The following is a 19,719-nucleotide window of genomic DNA, read 5'->3' on the forward strand; positions in this document are numbered from 1 at the left end:
GGATTTTAATTGGCACATTTAGTTAGTGATTTTAATTGTCACATTTAAATAGTGATTTTAATTGTCACATTTAAATAGTGATTTTAATTGTCACATTTAAATAGTGATTTTAATTGTCACATTTAGTTAGTGATTTTAATTGTCACATTTAAATAGTGATTTTAATTGGCACATTTAGTTAGTGATTTTAATTGTCACATTTAAATAGTGATTTTAAATGGCACATTTAGTTAGTGATTTTAATTGGCACATTTAAATAGTGATTTTAATTGGCACATTTAAATAGTGATTTTAATTGGCACATTTAGTTAGTGATTTTTATTGTCACATTTAAATAGTGATTTTAATTGGCACATTTAGTTAGTGATTTTAATTGGCACATTTAAAGAGTGATTTTAATTGGCACATTTAGTTAGTGATTTTAATTGTCACATTCAAATAGTGATTTTAATTGGCACATTTAGTTAGTGATTTTAATTGGCACATTTAAATAGTGATTTTAATTGGCACATTTAGATAGTTAGTGATTTTAATTGGCACATTTAAATAGTGATTTTAATTGGCACATTTAGATAGTTAGTCATTTTAATTGGCACATTTAAATAGTTTGTGTTTTGAATTTATACATTTAGACAATTAGTGGTTTTAATTGGCACATATAGATAGTGATTTTAATTGGCACATTTAGATAGTGATTGTATTTGGCACATTTAGATAGTTAATGATTTTAATTGGCACATTTAGATACTGATTTAAATTGTTTAATTAAAATGGTGATTTTAATTGTCACATTTAAATATTTAGTGATTTTAATTGGCACAATTAGATAGTGATATTAATTGGCACATTTAGATAGTTAGTTATATTAATTGGCACATTTAGATAGTGATTTAAATTGTTTAATTAAAATAGTGATTTTAATTGTCACATTTAAATAGCTTGTGATTTTGTTTGGCACAATTAGATAGTGATTTTAATTGGCACGTTTAGATAGTTAGTGGTATTAATTGGCACATTTAGATAGTGATATTAATTGGCATATTTAGATAGTTAGTGATTTTAATTGGCACATTTAGATAGTTAGTGATATTAAATGGCACATTTAGATAGTGATTTTAATTGTTTCATTAAAATAGTCATTTTAATTGTCACATTTAAATAGTGATTTTAATTGGCACATTTAGTTAGTGATTTTAATTGTCACATTTAAATAGTGATTTTAATTGGCACATTTAGTTAGTGATTTTAATTGGCACATTTAAATAGTGATTTTAATTGGCACATTTAGATAGTTAGTCATTTTAATTGGCACATTTAAATAGTTTGTGTTTTGAATTTATACATTTAGACAATTAGTGGTTTTAATTGGCACATATAGATAGTGATTTTAATTGGCACATTTAGATAGTGATTGTATTTGGCACATTTAGATAGTTAATGATTTTAATTGTCACATTTAAATAGTTTGTGTTTTGAATTTATACTTTTAGACAATTAGTGGTTTTAAATGGCACATATAGATAGTGATTTTAATTGGCACATTTAAATAGTGATTTTAATTGTCACATTTAAATAGTGATTTTAATTGGCACATTTAAATAGTGATTTTAATTGTCACATTTAAATAGTGATTTTAATTGGCACATTTAAATACTGATTTTAATTGGCACATTTAAATAGTGATTTTAATTGGCACATTTAGTTAGTGATTTTAATTGGCACATTTAAATAGTGATTTTAATTGGCACATTTAGTTAGTGATTTTAATTGGCACATTTAAATAGTGATTTTAATTGGCACATTTAAATAGTGATTTTAATTGGCACATTTAAATAGTGATTTTAATTGGCACATTTAAATAGTGATTTTAATTGGCACATTTAAAAACTGATTTTAATTGGCACATTTAAAAACTGATTTTAATTGGCACATTTAGTTAGTGATTTTAATTGTCACATTTAAATAGTGATTTTAATTGGCACATTTAGTTAGTGATTTCAATTGGCACATTTAAATAGTGATTTTAATTGGCACATTTAGATAGTTAGTCATTTTAATTGGCACATTTAAATAGTTTGTGTTTTGAATTTATACATTTAGACAATTAGTGGTTTTAATTGGCACATATAGATAGTGATTTTAATTGGCACATTTAGATAGTGATTGTATTTGGCACATTTAGATAGTTAATGATTTTAATTGGCACATTTAAATAGTGATTTTAATTGGCACATTTAGATAGTTAGTGATTTTAATTGTCACATTTAAATATTTAGTGATTTTAATTGGCACAATTAGATAGTGATATTAATTGGCACATTTAGATAGTTAGTGATATCAATTGGCACATTTAGATAGTGATTTAAATTGTTTAATTAAAATAGTGATTTTAATTGTCACATTTAAATAGCTAGTGATTTTAATTGGCACAATTAGATAGTGATTTTAATTGGCACATTTAGATAGTTAGTGGTATTAATTGGCACATTTAGATAGTGATATTAATTGGCATATTTAGATAGTTAGTGATTTTAATTGGCACATTTAGATAGTTAGTGATATTAAATGGCACATTTAGATAGTGATTTTAATTGTTTCATTAAAATAGTGATTTTAATTGTCACATTTAAATAGTGATTTTAATTGTCACAATTAGATAGTGATTTTAATTGGCACATTTAGATAGTTAGTGATATTAATTGGCACATTTAGATAGTTAGTGATTTTAATATGCACATAGATAGTTAGTGATTTTAATTGGCATATTTAGATAGTTGGTGATATTAATTGGCACATTTAGAAAGTTAGTGATTTTAATTGGCACATTTAGATAGTTAGAGATTTTAATTGGCACATTTAGATAGTTAGTGATTTTAATTGGCACATTTAGATAGTTAGTGATTTTAATTGTCACATTTAAATATTTAGTGATTTTAATTGGCACAATTAGATAGTGATATTAATTGGCACATTTAGATAGTGATTTAAATTGTTTGATTAAAATAGTGATTTTAATTGTCACATTTAAATAGCTAGTGATTTTAATTGGCACAATTAGATAGTTAGTGGTATTAACTGGCACATTTAGATAGTGATATTAATTGGCATATTTAGATAGTTAGTGATTTTAATTGGCACATTTAGATAGTTAGTGATATTAAATGGCACATTTAGATAGTGATTTTAATTGTTTCATTAAAATAGTGATTTTAATTGTCACATTTAAATAGTGATTTTAATTGTCACAATTAGATAGTGATTTTAATTGGCACATTTAGATAGTTAGTGATATTAATTGGCACATTTAGATAGTTAGTGATATTAATTGGCACATTTAGATAGTTAGTGATTTTAATATGCACATAGATAGTTAGTGATTTTAATTGGCATATTTAGATAGTTGGTGATATTAATTGGCACATTTAGAAAGTTAGTGATTTTAATTGGCACATTTAGATAGTTAGAGATTTTAATTGGCACATTTAGATAGTTAGTGATTTTAATTGGCACATTTAGATAGTTAGTGATATTAATTGGCACAATTAGATAGTTAGTGATATTAATTGGCACATTTAGATAGTTAGTGATTTTAATATGCACATAGATAGTTAGTGATTTTAATTGGCATATTTAGATAGTTGGTGATATTAATTGGCACATTTAGAAAGTTAGTGATTTTAATTGGCACATTTAGATACTTAGTGATTTTAATTGGCACATTTAGATAGTTAGTGATATTAATTGGCACAATTAGATAGTTAGTGATATTAATTGGCACATTTAGATAGTTAGTGATTTTAATATGCACATAGATAGTTAGTGATTTTAATTGGCATATTTAGATAGTTGGTGATATTAATTGGCACATTTAGAAAGTTTGTGATTTTAATTGGCACATTTAGATAGTTAGTGATTTTAATTGGCACATTTAGATAGTTAGTGATTTGAATTGGCACATTTAGATAGTTAGTGATTTTAATTGGCACATTTAGATAGTTAGTGATTTTAATTGGCACAGTTATAAAAGGTGAGATAGTTCCAGAGAGGAGCTGCTGTGGGAGTGCGGGTGTTGAATGTGAAATGTTTTTATTCCGTTCATCCTCCACCTTTCACATTTCCCACATCCGCCCTGATCAATTATGCCATTTTGTTCCTGCTCAGCAGTGTGAAAGCGACAGGTGAGACTCACCTGGTGCTCTTGTCCTCCCAGGTGGACGTGACCTTGTCCTGCTTGAGCCGAGTGATCTCCTCCTGCTGCTCCTTCAGCCGCTTCTTCTGCTGCAAGATGATCTTCTTCTGGGCCGCATGGCGGTGCTGGAAGTGGCCTCCCTGCAGGTCCTCTGGGCAGGTCAGGTCCTCCTCTGGGCGGGTCAGGTTCTCCTCTGGGCGGGTCAGGTCCTCCTCTGGGCCCGGCCGGCGCTTATCCAGCTCCGCACGGCGGCGTGGAACCTGCTGCCGGGGCTGAGAGCGTCGGCTTGTAGGGTGCTTGTGGGGTTCTACCTGCAGCACATTCTGAGATTTAAAGACCACTTTTGTAGCAGAACTCCCCTTCCAGCTTCATGATTGTGTCCATTCAGGTCTTCATGTGACCATCTGTGCCATGTGAACACAAACTGGTCCAGATCCACTTCAAGTAGTTAACTTGGTGCAGGCTCTTCCGGGCCAAGGGCCCCAATTGATGATGCAGCAGGACCCCTACTTTCTTACCTAAAATGATTGTGCAGTACTGAGATCACAACGTGATCCAGATTCACTTCACTTGTGCAATGTGAGCACAATGTGATCCAGATTCACTTCACTTGTGCAATGTGAGCACAATGTGATCCAGATTCACTTCACTTGTGCAATGTGAGCACAATGTGATCTAGATTCAATTCACTTGTGCAATGTGAACACAATGTGATCCAGATTCACTTCACTTGTGCAGTGTGAACACAATGTGATCCAGATTCAATTCACTTGTGCAATGTGAACACAATGTGATCCAGATTCACTTCACTTGTGTGATGTGAACACAATGACATCGGGATTGATTTCACCTGCGACGTGAACACAATGTCATCCAGATTCACTTAACTTGTGCAATGTGAGCACAATGTGATCCAGATTCAATTCACTTGTGCAATGAGAACACAAAGTGATCCAGATTCACTTTGCTTGTGCAATGTGAACACAATGTGATCCAGATTCACTTCACTTGTGTAATGTGAACACAATGCCATCCAGATTCACTTCACTCGTGCAATGTGAACACAATGTGATCCAGATTCACTTCACTTGTGTGATGTGAACACAATGAGATCCAGATTTACTTTACTTGTGCGATGTGAACACAAAGCGATCCAGATTTACTTCACGTGTGCAATGTGAACACAAAGTGATCCAGATTCACTTTACTTGTGCAATGTAAACACAATGTGATCCAGATTTACTTCACTTGTGCGATGTGAACACAAGGTGATCCAGATTTACTTCACTTGTGCGATGTGAACACAAAGCGATCCAGATTTACTTCACGTGTGCAATGTGAACACAAAGTGATCCAGATTCACTTTACTTGTGCAATGTAAACACAATGTGATCCAGATTTACTTCACTTGTGCGATGTGAACACAAAGTGATCCAGATTTACTTCACTTGTGCGAGGTGAACACAAAGTGATCCACATTTAGTTCACGTGTGCAATGTGAACACAAAGTGATCCAGATTCACTTCACTTGTGCAATGTAAACACAACGGGATCCAGATTTACTTCACTTTTGCGATGTGAACACATTGTGATCCAGATTTACTTCACTTGTGCAATGTAAACACAATGAGAGACCCAGATTCAATTCACTTGTGCGATGTGAACACAAATCGAGCCAGATTCACTTTGCTTGTACAATGTGAACACAATGTAATCCAGATTCACTTCACTTGTGCGATGTGAACACAATGACATCCAGATTCACTTCACTTGTGTGACGTGAACACAATGACATCCAGATTCACTTCACTTGTGCGATGTGAACACAATGTGATCAAGATTCACTTCACTTGTGCAATGTGAACACAAAGCGATCCAGATTCACTTCACTTGTGCAATGTAAACAAAGCGATCCAGATTTACTTCACGTGTGCAATGTGAACACAAAGTGATCCAGATTTACTTCACGTGTGCGATGTGAACACAATGAGATCAAGATTGACCATCTGAGCTGTAATCACAAGGTGATCCAGATTCACTTCACTTGTGCGATGTGAACACAAAGTAATCCAGATTCACTTCACTTGTTAAATTTAAAGTACCAATGATTGTCACACACACACTAGGTGTGGCAAAAATGATTCTTTGCTTTTGACCCATCACCCTTGATCACCCCCTGGCAGCTGAGGGGAGCAGTGAGCAGCAGCGGTGGCCGTGCCCGGAAATCATTTGTGGTGATTTAACCCCCAATTCCAACCCTTGATGCTGAGTGCCAAGCAGGGAGGTAATGGCTCCCATTTTTATAGTCTTTGGTATGACTCGGCCGGGGTTTGAACTCAAATGGGTAAATGGGTTATACTTGCATAGCGCTTTTCTACCTTTTTTAAGGAACTCAAAGCACTATTCGACACTATTTCCACATTCACCCATTCACACACACATTCACACCCTGATGGCGGGAGCTGCCATGCAAGGCGCTAACCAGGACCTATCGGGAGCAAGGGTGAAGTGTCTTGCTCAAGGACACAATGGATGTGACTAGGATGGTAGAAGGTGGGGATTGAACCAGTAACCCTCAGATTGTTGGCATGGCCACTCTCCCAACTTCGCCATGCCGTCCCCACTCACAACCTACCCATCTCAGGGCGGACACTCTAACCACTAGGCCACTGAGTAGTGTGCGACGTGAACACAAAGTGATCCAGATTTACTCCACATGTGCGATGTGAACACAATGTGATCAAGATTGACCATCTGAGCTGTAATCACAAGGTGATCCAGATTCACTTCACTTGTGCGACGTGAACACAATGTCAATCCATTCAGATGGGAACAGGAAGTGAAGTGAATGTGGATTGTAGAGTCAGTGAAGAGTGTACAGTAAGTTACAGTGTATGATCTTGTTTGGTCTACAAACCCCGTTTCCATATGAGTTGGGAAATTGTGTTAAATGTAAATATAAACAGAATACAATGATTTGCAAATCCTTTTCAACCCATATTCAATTGAATATGCTACAAAGACAACATATTTGATGTTCAAACTGATAAAAAAAAAATTTTTTTGCAAATAATCATTAACTTTAGAATTTGATGGCAGCAACACGTGCCAAAGAAGTTGGGAAAGGTGGCAATAAATACTGATAAAGTTGAGGAATGCTCATCAAACACTTATTTGGAACATCCCACAGGTGATCAGGCAAATTGGGAACAGGTGGGTGCCATGATTGGGTATAAAAGTAGATTCCATGAAATGCTCAGTCATTCACAAACAAGGATGGGGCGAGGGTCACCACTTTGTCAACAAATGCGTGAGCAAATTGTTGAACAGTTTAAGAAAAACCTTTCTCAAGCAGCTATTGCAAGGAATTTAGGGATTTCACCATCTACGCTCCGTAATATCATCAAAGGGTTCAGAGAATCTGGAGAAATCACTGCACGTAAGCAGCTAAGCCCGTGACCTTCCATCCCTCAGGCTGTACTGCATCAACAAGCGACATCAGTGTGTAAAGGATATCACTGCATGGGCTCAGGAACACTTCAGAAACCCACTGTCAGTAACTACAGTTGGTGGCTACATCTGTAAGTGCAAGTTAAAACTCTCCTATGCAAGGCGAAAACCGTTTATCAACAACACCCAGAAACGCCGTCGGCTTCGCTGGGCCTGAGCTCATCTAAGATGGACTGATACAAAGTGGAAAAGTGTTCTGTGGTCTGACGAGTCCACATTTCAAATTGTTTTTGGAAACTGTGGACGTCGTGTCCTCCGGACCAAAGAGGAAAAGAACCATCCGGATTGTTCTAGGGTCAAAGTGTAAAAGGCAGCATGTGTGATGGTATGGGGGTATATTAGTGGCCAAGACATGGGTAACTTACACATCTGTGAAGGCACCATTAATGCTGAAAGGTACATACAGCTTTTGGAGCAACATATGTTGCCATCCAAGCAACGTTACCATGGACGCCCCTGCTTATTTCAGCAAGACAATGCCAAGCCACGTGTTACATCAACGTGGCTTCATAGTAAAACAGTGCGGGTACTAGACTGGCCTGCCTGTAGTCCAGACCTGTCTCCCATTGAAAATGTGTGGCACCTAAAATAGCAGAAGGGAGACCCCCGGACTGTTGAACAACTTAAGCTGTACATCAAGCAAGAATGGGAAAGAATTCCACCTGAGAAGCTTCAAAAATGTGTCTCCTCAGTTCCCAAACCTTTACTGAGTGTTGTTAAAAGGAAAGGCCATGTAACACAGTGGTGAACATGCCCTTTCCCAACTTCTTTGGCACGTGTTGCAGCCATGAAATTCTAAGTTAATTATTATTTGCAAAAAAAAAATAAAGTTTATGAGTTTGAACATCAAATATGTTGTCTTTGTAGCATATTCAACTGAATATGAGTTGAAAATGATTTGCAAATCATTGTATTCCGTTTATATTTACATCTAACACAATTTCCCAACTCATATGGAAACGGGGTTTGTACGTTTGAGACCTTTTATGATTAATACCACGCTCCACTAAAGGTTAATAACATTAAAAGTGTAGTTAAAAGGTTGCAGAATAAAGGCTGTGACTGGGAGGGGGGGCTGGGGGGGCAAGATCACCTGAGCGTGTAATCTTTGACACTAAAAGGATGCTGAGTTTCTGAACAAAAGTTTTGGGACAATACCTGGGCATCCAACATGTTGGGGGATCGTAATCGGCCCGTGGTGGCGGCGCTGATCAGGGTGGCCATCTTGATCCGGGTCTCGTGCTGCTGGGCCAACAGGTCCCGCTTGTCTCGCTCCAGCCGGCACCGCAGCCACCACTCGTGCAGACATCGCCGTAGCAACCGTCTGCGGTCGCTCTCGGCAGCCAGCTGGCATCGCCTGGAAGCGGTGGCAAATAATATGTGTGGATGAAGTCACTTTCTTAGCGAACAGTGGCAGGTCAACTGGACAATGATGCAGAAACACAGGGGTGTCCAACACAGCTGCACTTCTGTTGGCCGCACCATTTTGTTGCATAGAAAACAACAGTAAGAATTTTTTTTTTTTTTTTAAATTTGTGATGTAATAAGATTACAATTATTTGCTAATAACTGTCCAAACTTCTTCCACCAATGGTCGCATACTGAAAAGTCATTATTTATGTTTAAAATGTTTAAAATAAAAAATTAGGACCCCAGAAAGGATCGTCTTCCCCCAAAATAGTGCCGGTCTCCCAAAGTACCCCACAAAAGACCATCTTTCACTTAAAAGTCCCAAAGGACCTCAAATAGTCCCAAAGCATGCCAGAGAGGAGTATCTTCCCCTTTAACGTCTCAAATAGTCCCAAAGTACCTTAAAAAGGACCATCTTCCCCTTTAAGGACCTAACATAGTCCCAAAGTACCTTAAAAAGGACCATCTTTCCCCTATAAGGACCCAATATTTCCAAAGTACCTTATAAAGGACCTAACATAGTCCCAAAGTAGCACAAAAAGGACCATCTTCCCCTTTAAGGACACAAATAGTCCCAAAGTACCTTAAAAAGGACCATCTTCCCCTTTAAGGACACAAATAGTCCCAAAGTACCTTAAAAAGGACCATCTTCCCCTTTAAGGACTCAAATAGTCCCAAAGTATCTTATAAAGGACCTACCATAGTCCCAAAGTAGCACAAAAAGGAACATCTACCCCTTTAAGGACTCAAATAGTCCCAAAGTACCTTATGGCACCCAGCATCAAGGGTTGGAATTGGGGGTTAAATCACCAAAATGATTCCCGGGCGCGGCACCGCTGCTGCCCACTGCTCCCCTCACCTCCCAGGGGGTGAACAAGGGGATGGGTCAAATGCAGAGGACAAATTTCACCACACCTAGTGTGTGTGACAATCATTGGTACTTTAACTTTAAAAAGGACCATCTTCCCCTTTAAGGACACAAATAGTCCCAAAGTACCTTAAAAAGGACCATCTTCCCCTTTATCAATCAATCAATCATCAATCAATGTTTAGTTATATAGCCCTAAATCACAAGTGTCTCTTTAAGGACCCAAATGGTCCCAAAGTACGACAGAAAGGACCAACTTCCCCTTTAAGGACCCAACATAGTCCCAAAGTACCTTTAAAAAGGACCATTGTCCCCTTTAAGGACCCAAATAGTCCCAAAGTACAACAGAAAGGACCAACTTCCCCTCTGAGGACCCTACATAGTTCCAAAGTACCTTAAAAAGGACCATCTTCCCCTTTAAGGACCCAAATAGTCCCAAAGTACAACAGAAAGGACCAACTTCCCCTTTGAGGACCCCACATAGTCCCAAAGTACCTTAGAAAAGACCATATTCCCCAATAAGGACCCAGCATAGTCCCAAAGTACCTTAAAAAGGACCATCATCCCCTTTAAGAACCCAAATAGTCACAAAATACCTTAAAAAGGACCATATTCCCCTTTAAGGACCCAACATAGTCCCAAAGTACCTTAGAAAGGACCATCTTCCCCTTTAAGGACCCAATATTTTCAAAGTACCTTAAAAATGACCATCTTCCCCTTTAAGGACTCAAATAGTCCCAAAGTACCTTAAAAGGACCATCTACCCCTTTAAGGACTCAAATAGTCCCAAAGTACCTTAAAAGGACCATCTACCCCTTTAAGGACTCAAATAGTCCCAAAGTACCTTAAAAGGACCATCTACCCCTTTAAGGACTCAAATAGTCCCAAAAGTACCTTAAAAAGGACCATCTTCCCCTTTAAGGACACAAATAGTCCCAAAGTACCTTAAAAAGAACCATCTTCCCCTTTAAGGACTCAAATAGTCCCAAAGTACCTTATAAAGGACCATCTTCCCCTTTAAGGACCCAAATGGTCCCAAAGTACGACAGAAAGGACCAACTTCCCCTTTAAGGACCCAACATAGTCCCAAAGTACCTTTAAAAAGGACCATTGTCCCCTTTAAGGACCCAAATAGTCCCAAAGTACAACAGAAAGGACCAACTTCCCCTTTGAGGACCCTACATAGTCCCAAAGTACCTTAAAAAGGACCATCTTCCCCTTTAAGTACCCAAATAGTCCCAACGTACAACAGAAAGGACCAACTTCCCCTTTGAGGACCCCACATAGTCCCAAAGTACCTTAGAAAAGACCATATTCCCCAATAAGGACCCAGCATAGTCCCAAAGTACCTTAAAAAGGACCATCATCCCCTTTAAGAACCCAAATAGTCACAAAATACCTTAAAAAGGACCATATTCCCCTTTAAGGACCCAACATAGTCCCAAAGTACCTTAGAAAGGACCATCTTCCCCTTTAAGGACCCAATATTTTCAAAGTACCTTAAAAATGACCATCTTCCCCTTTAAGGACTCAAATAGTCCCAAAGTACCTTAAAAGGGCCATCTTCCCCTCTAAGGGCCCAAATAGTCCCAAAGTAGCACAAATAGGACCCTCCTACCCTCTAAGAACCCACATAGTCCCAAAGTACCTTAAAAAGGACCATCTTCCCCTTTAAGGACCTAAATAGTCCCAAAGTAGCACAAATAGGACCATCTTCCCCTTTAAGGACCCAACATAGTCCCAAAGTACCTTAGAAGGGACCATCTTCCCCTTTAAGGATCCAAATATTTTTAAAGTACCTTAAAAATGACCCAACATAGTCCCAGAGTAGCACGGAAAAGACCATCTTCCCCTATAAGGACCCAACATAGTCCCAACGTACCTTAAAAAGGACCATCTTCCCCTTTAAGGACCTAAATAGTCCCAAAGTACCTTAAAAAGGACCATCTTCCCCTTTAAGGACCCAACATAGTCCCAAAGTACCTTCAAAAGGACCATCTTCCCCTTTAAGGACCCAACATAGTCCCAAAGTACCTTCAAAAGGACCATCTTCCCCTTTAAGGACCTAAATAGTCCCAAAGTACTCCAAGTTACTCAGGCTGTCCAAACCTTTTCCACCAAGGCTGGCATACACAAAGTGTTTGGAGGCCATTCTGAAAAGGTTTTATTTGTTGAAAAAAGAGGAGCTGATTGATATTTGAAGACACAAATGATGAGTGTGTTGTGTTGTGACAAAGTCTGTTATTCATCATTATTAGTGTTTGATGTATTTTCCTTACATTTGCAGGGATGTTCACACTTGTGTAATAATGCATGACGGTACACTTTGGAACACAAAAGTGACAATAAGTTGAAGTGTTAGTGATGTCTGTTTGACAAAATTAAAATGCCCCTGCCTATGTTTTAGTACGTGGCCCTTTGTTTGGACCCCCATTTATATTATCAAATGTTGCAATGGAATGTTTGTTACTGACTTGTGATTTGAGAAGCAAGCATGTTGTCCATCCATGCGTGCCTTCAACAAATACACTATATCGCCAAAACTATTTGGCCACCCATCCAAATGATGAGAATCAGGTGTCCTAATCACTTGGCCAGGTGTATCAAATCAAGCACTTAGGCATGGAGACTGTTTCTACAAATATTTGTCATTTCCAGCGTGGAACTGTCATAGGATGCCACCTGTGCAACAAATCCAGTCGTGAAATTTCATCGCTCCTAAATATTCCAAAGTCAACTTTATTATAAGAAAAGTGAAGAGTTTGGGAACAACAGCAAGTCAGCCACCAAGTGGTAGGCCACGTAAACTGACAGAGAGGTCAGCATAGTGCAAAGACTTTCTGCACAGTCACTTGCTACAGAGCTCCAAACTTCATGTGACCTTCCAATTAGCCCACGTACAGTACGCAGAGAGCTTCGTGGAATGGGTTTCCACGGCCGAGCAGCTGCGTCTAAGCCATACATCACCAAGTCCAATGCAAAGCGTGGGATGCAGTGGTGTAAAGGACATCACCACTGGACTCTAGAGCAGAGGAGACGCCTTCTCTGGAGTGACGAATCACACTTTTCCATCTGGCAATCTGATGGACCAGTCTGGGTTTGGAGGTTGCCAGGGGAACGCTACATTTCCGACTGCATTGTGTCAAGTGTGAAATTTGGTGGAGGAGGAATTATGGTGTGGGGTTGTTTTTCAGGAGTTAGTTCCAGTGAAAGGAACTTTGAATGCTCCAGAATACCGAAACATTTTGGACAATTCCATGGGATGGCACTTCAAGTTCATATGTGAGTAAAGGCAGGTGGCCAAATATATAGTGTATGTCACCAAATGCATGTCTTATATTCCTCAAAGAACAGGAGTTTTAATCATATTTTGTACCTGTTTTCTGTCCGCAGCGCCTCCTCGGTCCTCAAGGCTTCTCGCTGGTTCCTCTGGGTCCACGCCACGGCACGCCACCCTCGCCAGGCTCTCAGCTGCCACCTCCAGTCACACAAGGCCTTGGCCTTGCCCGCACGCAGCCTCCGCTCCAGCACCAGCGAGTACCATCGGGAGAAATGCTGGCGCTGACACTAGGGGGCGCCACCACGTGTGAGACCTTTGCTGAGAAGACACCTGTGTCACAGGTGAGTTCACCTTCAGCTTGTGCAGGTGAACAAAGATCTCCACCCTCTTTTCTTGCCGCCGTTTTGTATCCGCTGGGGGCGACTTTTTATCCTGATGCATTGTGGGAGATGGAAGAGCCGGATGGAGGCTCCTGGCTGTTCTTTGACCTTCCAGACGTTCCCTGTAACAGCAACATAGCATTAACTTAGCGAGTCATTAAAACTCGATACACAATTCTTATTCATCAAGTTTCGAAACACATTCATGATTTTTATAGATCGATTTAAATTTTTTTTTTAAAAAGACTCTGGGGAGACCCAGGACACGGTGGAGAGACTTTGTCTCCCTGCTGGCCTAGGAACACCTCAGGATCCCCCGGAAAGAGCTGGACGAAGTAAAGGGAAGTCATGTAAATTTTATGTAAACGTTCATGTAAATGTTCATGTAAGTGTGTATGTAAGTGTGTATGTAAGTGTGTATGTAAGTGTTCATGTAAGTGTTCATGTAAATGTTCATGTAAGTGTTCGTGTAAGTGTTTGTGTAAGTGTTCATGTAAATGTTCATGTAAATGTTCATGAAAGTGTTCATGTAAGTGTTTGTGTAAGTGTTCATGTAAGTGTTCATGTAAGTGTTCATGTAAATGTTCATGTAAATGTTCATGAAAGTGTTCATGTAAGTGTTCATGTAAGTGTTCATGTAAGTGTTCATGTAAATGTTCATGTAAATGTTCATGAAAGTGTTCATGTAAGTGTTCGTGTAAGTGTTCATGTAAGTGTTCATGTAAATGTTCATGTAAATGTTCATGTAAATGTTCATGTAAATGTTCGTGTAAGTGTTCGTGTAAGTGTTCGTGTAAGTGTTTGTGTAAGTGTTCATGTAAATTTCAACTGCAGCAGAAGTATAAAACATGGATGAAGTAGATGAAGGATAAACACTGGCATGTTGGTCCTGCATTAGAAAAGTTTATTTTCTTTCCTCACTGCTGCGTTTACGTTGACGCGATGACCATGCAGTGTTGGTCACGTTTGATCTCTTCTGCTTAACTTTCAAAACTTCCAGTTGTTGACAATATTCAACAAGGAAACCTTACAATGTATTAAATCCATAAAATGGAGTAGATGAGTTATTGTGATGGAGACAAATGTCATTTGAGCTATTTTCCAAGGACATCAAATGTTGATGTTCCTCTTAGACACACCTAATAAAGGTGTTTGATGTTAAATTAAACACATTAGCGCCACATAAAACTTTTTTTTTTCCTAAAAGATTTTTACTGACATATCCTGATTCATGTTTATGTTTACCGTTAATGAATATCAGTTATAGGTCTCCTTGACGACGAATAATAGGTATCAGTATCGGGGTGCGTCATGATTGGTCAGAAGTGAGCATGATGTTGCCTCCTGCGCGAGAGCGGCGAGGACCATGGCACAGGCACCAAGTGAATCAGACAGTGGTTGCTATGGATACCGCACCTGCGCCTCAGCAGCAGTTCCAGGCCTTTCCTCTCATCCCTCTGCCGCCGCAGTCGGACTATCTCCTGCTTCACCATCTCCTCCTGCCTCCTCCTGGCCTCCTGCCTCTTCCTTCTCTCCTCCAGCTCCCGCTCTCTCCTCCGGGCCTCCTCGCCGGCTGCGTCCCGCCGGGCTCTCTTCTCGCGCACCTGTCGCTAGCGTTAACCAAGGGTGGCCACGGGGTTCTCTCTGGTGACCTACCTGCTGGTGGCGCACCTGCATGGTGACCAGGGGGTCGTTAAACTTCCTGTGCCTGGCGTCCTGTGTCAGCTGCTCCATGGTGCGAGCGTCCAGCACTTCCTGCTCCTGCAGGTCGTGCAGGAAGTTGCTGACGGCGCAGTGCTCTTCCTCCTCGTCCAGGTGCGTGTATAGATCTGTGACCAGCACAGGTGGACAACATCTTCTTATTATTCTCATGTCTTACATTATGAAGTCCATCGCATGAAGACTCCCCCAGTCTGATATTTAGTGGCTCCCAAGCACAACATTTTAAATGGACTCTCTCGCGCCCCCTTCAATATTACAAAAAATAGCCCCTGCCACCAGGTTCACGTATCATCACGTCCCAAAGTACCTTAAAAAAGACCATATTCCCCTTTAAGGACCCAAATAGTCCCAAAGTAGTACAAATAGGACCATCTTCCCCTATAAGTACCCAACATAGTTCCAAAGTACCTTAAAAAGGACCATCTTCCCCTTTGAAGACCCAACATAGTCCCAAAGTACCTTAGAAAGGACCATCTTCCCCTTTAAGGACCCAAATAGTTCCAAAGTACCTTAAAAATGACCCAACATAGTCCCAAAGTACCTTAAAAAGGACCATCGTCCCCTTGAAGACCCAAATAGTCCCAAAATACCTTAAAAAGGACCATCTTCCCCTTTAAGGACCCAATATTTCCAAAGTACCTTAAAAAGGACCTAACATAGTCCCAAAGTAGCACAAAAAGGACCATATTCCCCTTTAAAGACCCAAATAGTCTCAAAGTACCTTAAAAAGGACCATCTTCCCCTTTAAGGACCCACATAGTCTTTAGTCCCAAAGTACCTTAAAAATGACCCAACATAGTCCCAAAGTAGCACAAAAAAGTCCAGCTTCCCCTATAAGGACCATCTTCCCCTTTAAGGACCCAACATAGTCCCAAAGTAGTACAAATACGACCATCTTCACCTTTAAGGACTCAAATAGTCTCAAAGTACCTTATAAAGGACCATCTTCCCCTTTAAGGACCCAACATAGTCCCAAAGTAGCACAAATAGGACCATCTTCCCCTTTAAGGACCCAAATATTTCCAAAGTACCTTAAAAATCACCCAACATAGTCCCAAAGTAGCACAAAAAAGACCATCTTCCCCTATAAGGACCCAACATAGTCCCAAAGTACCTGAAAAAGGACCATATTCCTCTTTAAGGACCCAACATAGTCCCAAAGTACCTTAAAAAGGACCATCTTCCCCTTTAAGGACCCAATATTTCCAAAGTACCTTAAAAAGGACGTAACATGGTCCCAAAGTAGCACAAAAAAGACCATCTTCCCCTATAAAGACCCAACATAGTCCCAAAGTACCATAAAAAGGACCATCTTCCCCTTTAAGGACTCAAATAGTCCCAAAGTACCTTAAAAAGGACCATCTTCCCCTTTAAGGACTCAAATAGTCCCAAAGTACCTTAAAAAGGACCATCTTCCCCTTTAAGGACCTAAATAGTCCCAAAGTAGCACAAAAAGGACCATCTTCCCCTTTAAGGATTCAAATAGTCCCAAAGTACCTTAAAAAGGACCATATTCCCCTTTCAGGACCCAAATAGTCCCAAAGTAGCACAAAGACTCCCCCAGTCTGATATTTAGTGGCTCCCAAGCACAACATTTTAAATGGACTCTCTAGCGCCCCCTTCAATATTACAAAAAATAGCCCCTGCCACCAGGTTCACGTATCGTCACGATGGAGACGTCCATCATGACAAGACGCACACATCTCAAGAACTCATATTGGATAAACAAACAGGAAGTCGGCCATCTTGGGTTTCCGTCGGCCATTTTGAGTCCAAAAACAGAGGTTGTGCTTTAACGAAACCGTCCTCTGGACTTTGACCACATAAGTGTTAGAATAATTATATATAAGTTATCACACAACTCTTATGCTTAAAGGCCATTGCTATAATTATTGTCTATTGTGCTCTTTTCTACTTCGTGCAAGGGCACACATCTTGTTATCTTCCATGGCATATGAGGGGTGGCCTCGCCACAGATGTTTTCTTTGTTTTAGCCCGCTAACAGCCAAGGACTTCAAGTACCTCAACGAAGATAAGACGACAGTACGCAGACGAAGCAGAGACACGGCAATCACTACGCCCCCAGCCCATTCCATCACGTATTGTGCGTACTGGAGCTGCTTTGCATATGTGTGACCACTCCCTTTAGAGGCAGCCTCAGTGGTGTTAACTAGGGAACTCCTGGATAAATAGAGGGACGTGTGGGGCTGTACCTTAGAGCGTGGTGGGAGACTGTAACTGAGTGTGCAGCCCAATACGTTTCTCCTCATGAGCAAAATTGAACTCTGTCTCTGCTTTTTGTCTCGTTTAATAGATAGTTTAACGAAACCGTCCTAGGGACTTTGACCACATGAGTTGTGGATAAAATGACAGATACTAGACAGATGGGTGATGGTCAATTATGAAGGAGTATTGCCAAAGGATGTGGGCGTGGCCTGGCGCCAAACTTTGATCTGATGGTTCTCTACAAAACTTACAACATTTAGAACTTAGCTCCACAAACTCAGATCTTGATCAGAATTGGTTCAAATGATGATGACACCCTGAAGTGTTGGATCTGTAAGTACCTGTTGCTACCCATTGGTAGTGGGCGGAGCCAGGCGTTGAAAACTAATTCAACTGTCATGACCTGACTTGAGATGATGGGATCTCCTTCCAAACTGGTCCGACGACACGGGACCCTGTCAAGGCTGTTTTCCCCTTACCGTCAAAGTTGTTGTACTTCAAGTTGGGAGTCGGTGCCGTGCAGCTCCCACCCATCCTGTCCTCCTCCTCGCCTTCCGGCTCCAGCTGCAAGGTCCTGTCCAGCCAGTCCGCCAGAAGCAGCTGAGCTGCAAGACGCCATCTTGCGTTAGCCAGCCAAGGCCGTCCTGCAAAGGATGTGCAATACCTTCAGTGTTGGTGTCGTCCTCGTCCCGCCACTGCTCCAAGCTTCGCAGCGCCTCGGCCAGACCCCCTGAGCGGCCTTTGTTGGGGAGCAGGACTTCGGACAGAGCGAACGCCGAGGCCTCCCCCACTCGCTGGCGAAAGACGGCAAGACATTTTGTGACCATAGGTTCCACGCACAAACAGCACATGAAGTCTCTCTCACCTTCCTCCAGAGACCGAGGTCCTCCTTCCTCACGCGCGTCTGGAAGGGAAGGACACACAAAGCTGAATGGAGAGCACCTGTGAGCTGCAGGCGTGCAAATTGGAGGCTGAGCGAGGAGGATTTCAGGAGAAAGCTGAGCCAATGACTTCAACAACCTGGTCAAATGTCAGGGTTTTGCTTTGTGACCACTGTGCCGTCTGAGAACCAACCTCCACCTCCTTCAGCGTCACATCTTGGAGGTCCCAAACTGCTTTTACTACTTATGGCTGCCGATTGTAGCAGTGAGTATTAATGTGTAAGGTTCACCTTGTCAGAATAATTGTATGTAAGTTATCACAAAACTTTGTGTTGACATGAGTTTCCGGCGAGGAGACAAAAGCTGTCTTTGATCTTCCCAAGCAAAAGGCTTGTAAAACTCCACTGTGTGGGATGGGAAGCGACATGCAGGTGTCGGTTTCTTTGATCTACTGCAATCCACAGGAAGATCTTGTCATGACCCGAGATCTACAAAGCGGAGAGGAAGCAGGACCTGACAAACTCCAGGCATCTTTTCTTTGAACTGTTTTGTGACCGAGGACAGCTGTTTACGACCCCCCCTCCCTTTAGAAACAGCCATGTAATCAGGGAAAGTCCAAATAAAAGAGGAGGGGTGCAATCCTTTCGTCAGAGCGTGGGAAGACACTGTACAGAGTACAGGTGTACGCGCTCTCCTCATTGAGCTAAATTGAATCCTGTCTCTGTTTAATTCCTTGCTGCTTGTCTGTTTAATAGATGTCATCGGTGTTTGAACCTGACACACCTCATTATATTCGACACAAGTGATCATTATGTGCGACTGAATCTGTAGACTGGCAGCTCAGTCCAAGGAATTTCATCCTAGAATTAAGGAATGTTGTTTTTTTACAGTGTTGTATTGTCAATGGGAAAAACAATTGTACCACTTTTATTTTACAGTCAAATCTATGGTTGCTGTTTTTACAGTGAATTACTGTAAGTGGAAAAACAGTACCATGTTTTTTTTTTAAAATGGTAGAATTCTGCCGGCTTAACCGAAAAATCTATTGCTTTTTACAATGTGCAATTTAATGGATAACTTGCTTTTAAATCATGAGTCAATCAGATATTTATTCGGATTTTAAAAAAACTAACAACTTTGTAATTCATGATAATACAATATCCATCCATCCATTTTCTACCGCTTGTCCCGTTCGGGTCATAATATTTGTTACATTATTCGGAACCACAAAACTAATAGTTCATTATTATTAC

General features: G+C 40.1%; 1 protein-coding gene across 4 annotated transcripts in view; it reads right to left on the minus strand.

Annotated features, from left to right (window-relative positions):
• Window positions 1–19,719, minus strand: part of ccdc191 (coiled-coil domain containing 191) — a 52,204-nt gene that overhangs the window by 31,082 nt on the left and 1,403 nt on the right. Inside the window, exons 2-10 of one of the 4 annotated variants that reach the window (XM_062028556.1) lie at window positions 18,451–18,489; window positions 18,250–18,379; window positions 18,065–18,190; window positions 15,309–15,466; window positions 15,054–15,241; window positions 13,609–13,759; window positions 13,354–13,544; window positions 8,858–9,056; window positions 4,190–4,512 (exon numbers count right to left, since the gene is read on the minus strand). In XM_062028556.1, coding sequence (XP_061884540.1) covers window positions 4,190–4,512; window positions 8,858–9,056; window positions 13,354–13,544; window positions 13,609–13,759; window positions 15,054–15,241; window positions 15,309–15,466; window positions 18,065–18,190; window positions 18,250–18,379; window positions 18,451–18,489 — 1,505 coding nt within the window. Of the gene's footprint in view, window positions 1–4,189; window positions 4,513–8,857; window positions 9,057–13,353; window positions 13,545–13,608; window positions 13,760–15,053; window positions 15,242–15,293; window positions 15,869–16,289; window positions 16,315–18,064; window positions 18,191–18,249; window positions 18,380–18,450; window positions 18,490–19,719 lie in introns of those variants that run through there. The other 3 variants (XM_062028554.1, XM_062028555.1, XM_062028557.1) reach the window with 3 other exon arrangements.

This window comes from Entelurus aequoreus, linkage group LG19 (genome assembly GCF_033978785.1).
Source record: "Entelurus aequoreus isolate RoL-2023_Sb linkage group LG19, RoL_Eaeq_v1.1, whole genome shotgun sequence".
Classification (NCBI taxonomy): Eukaryota; Metazoa; Chordata; class Actinopteri; order Syngnathiformes; family Syngnathidae; genus Entelurus; species Entelurus aequoreus.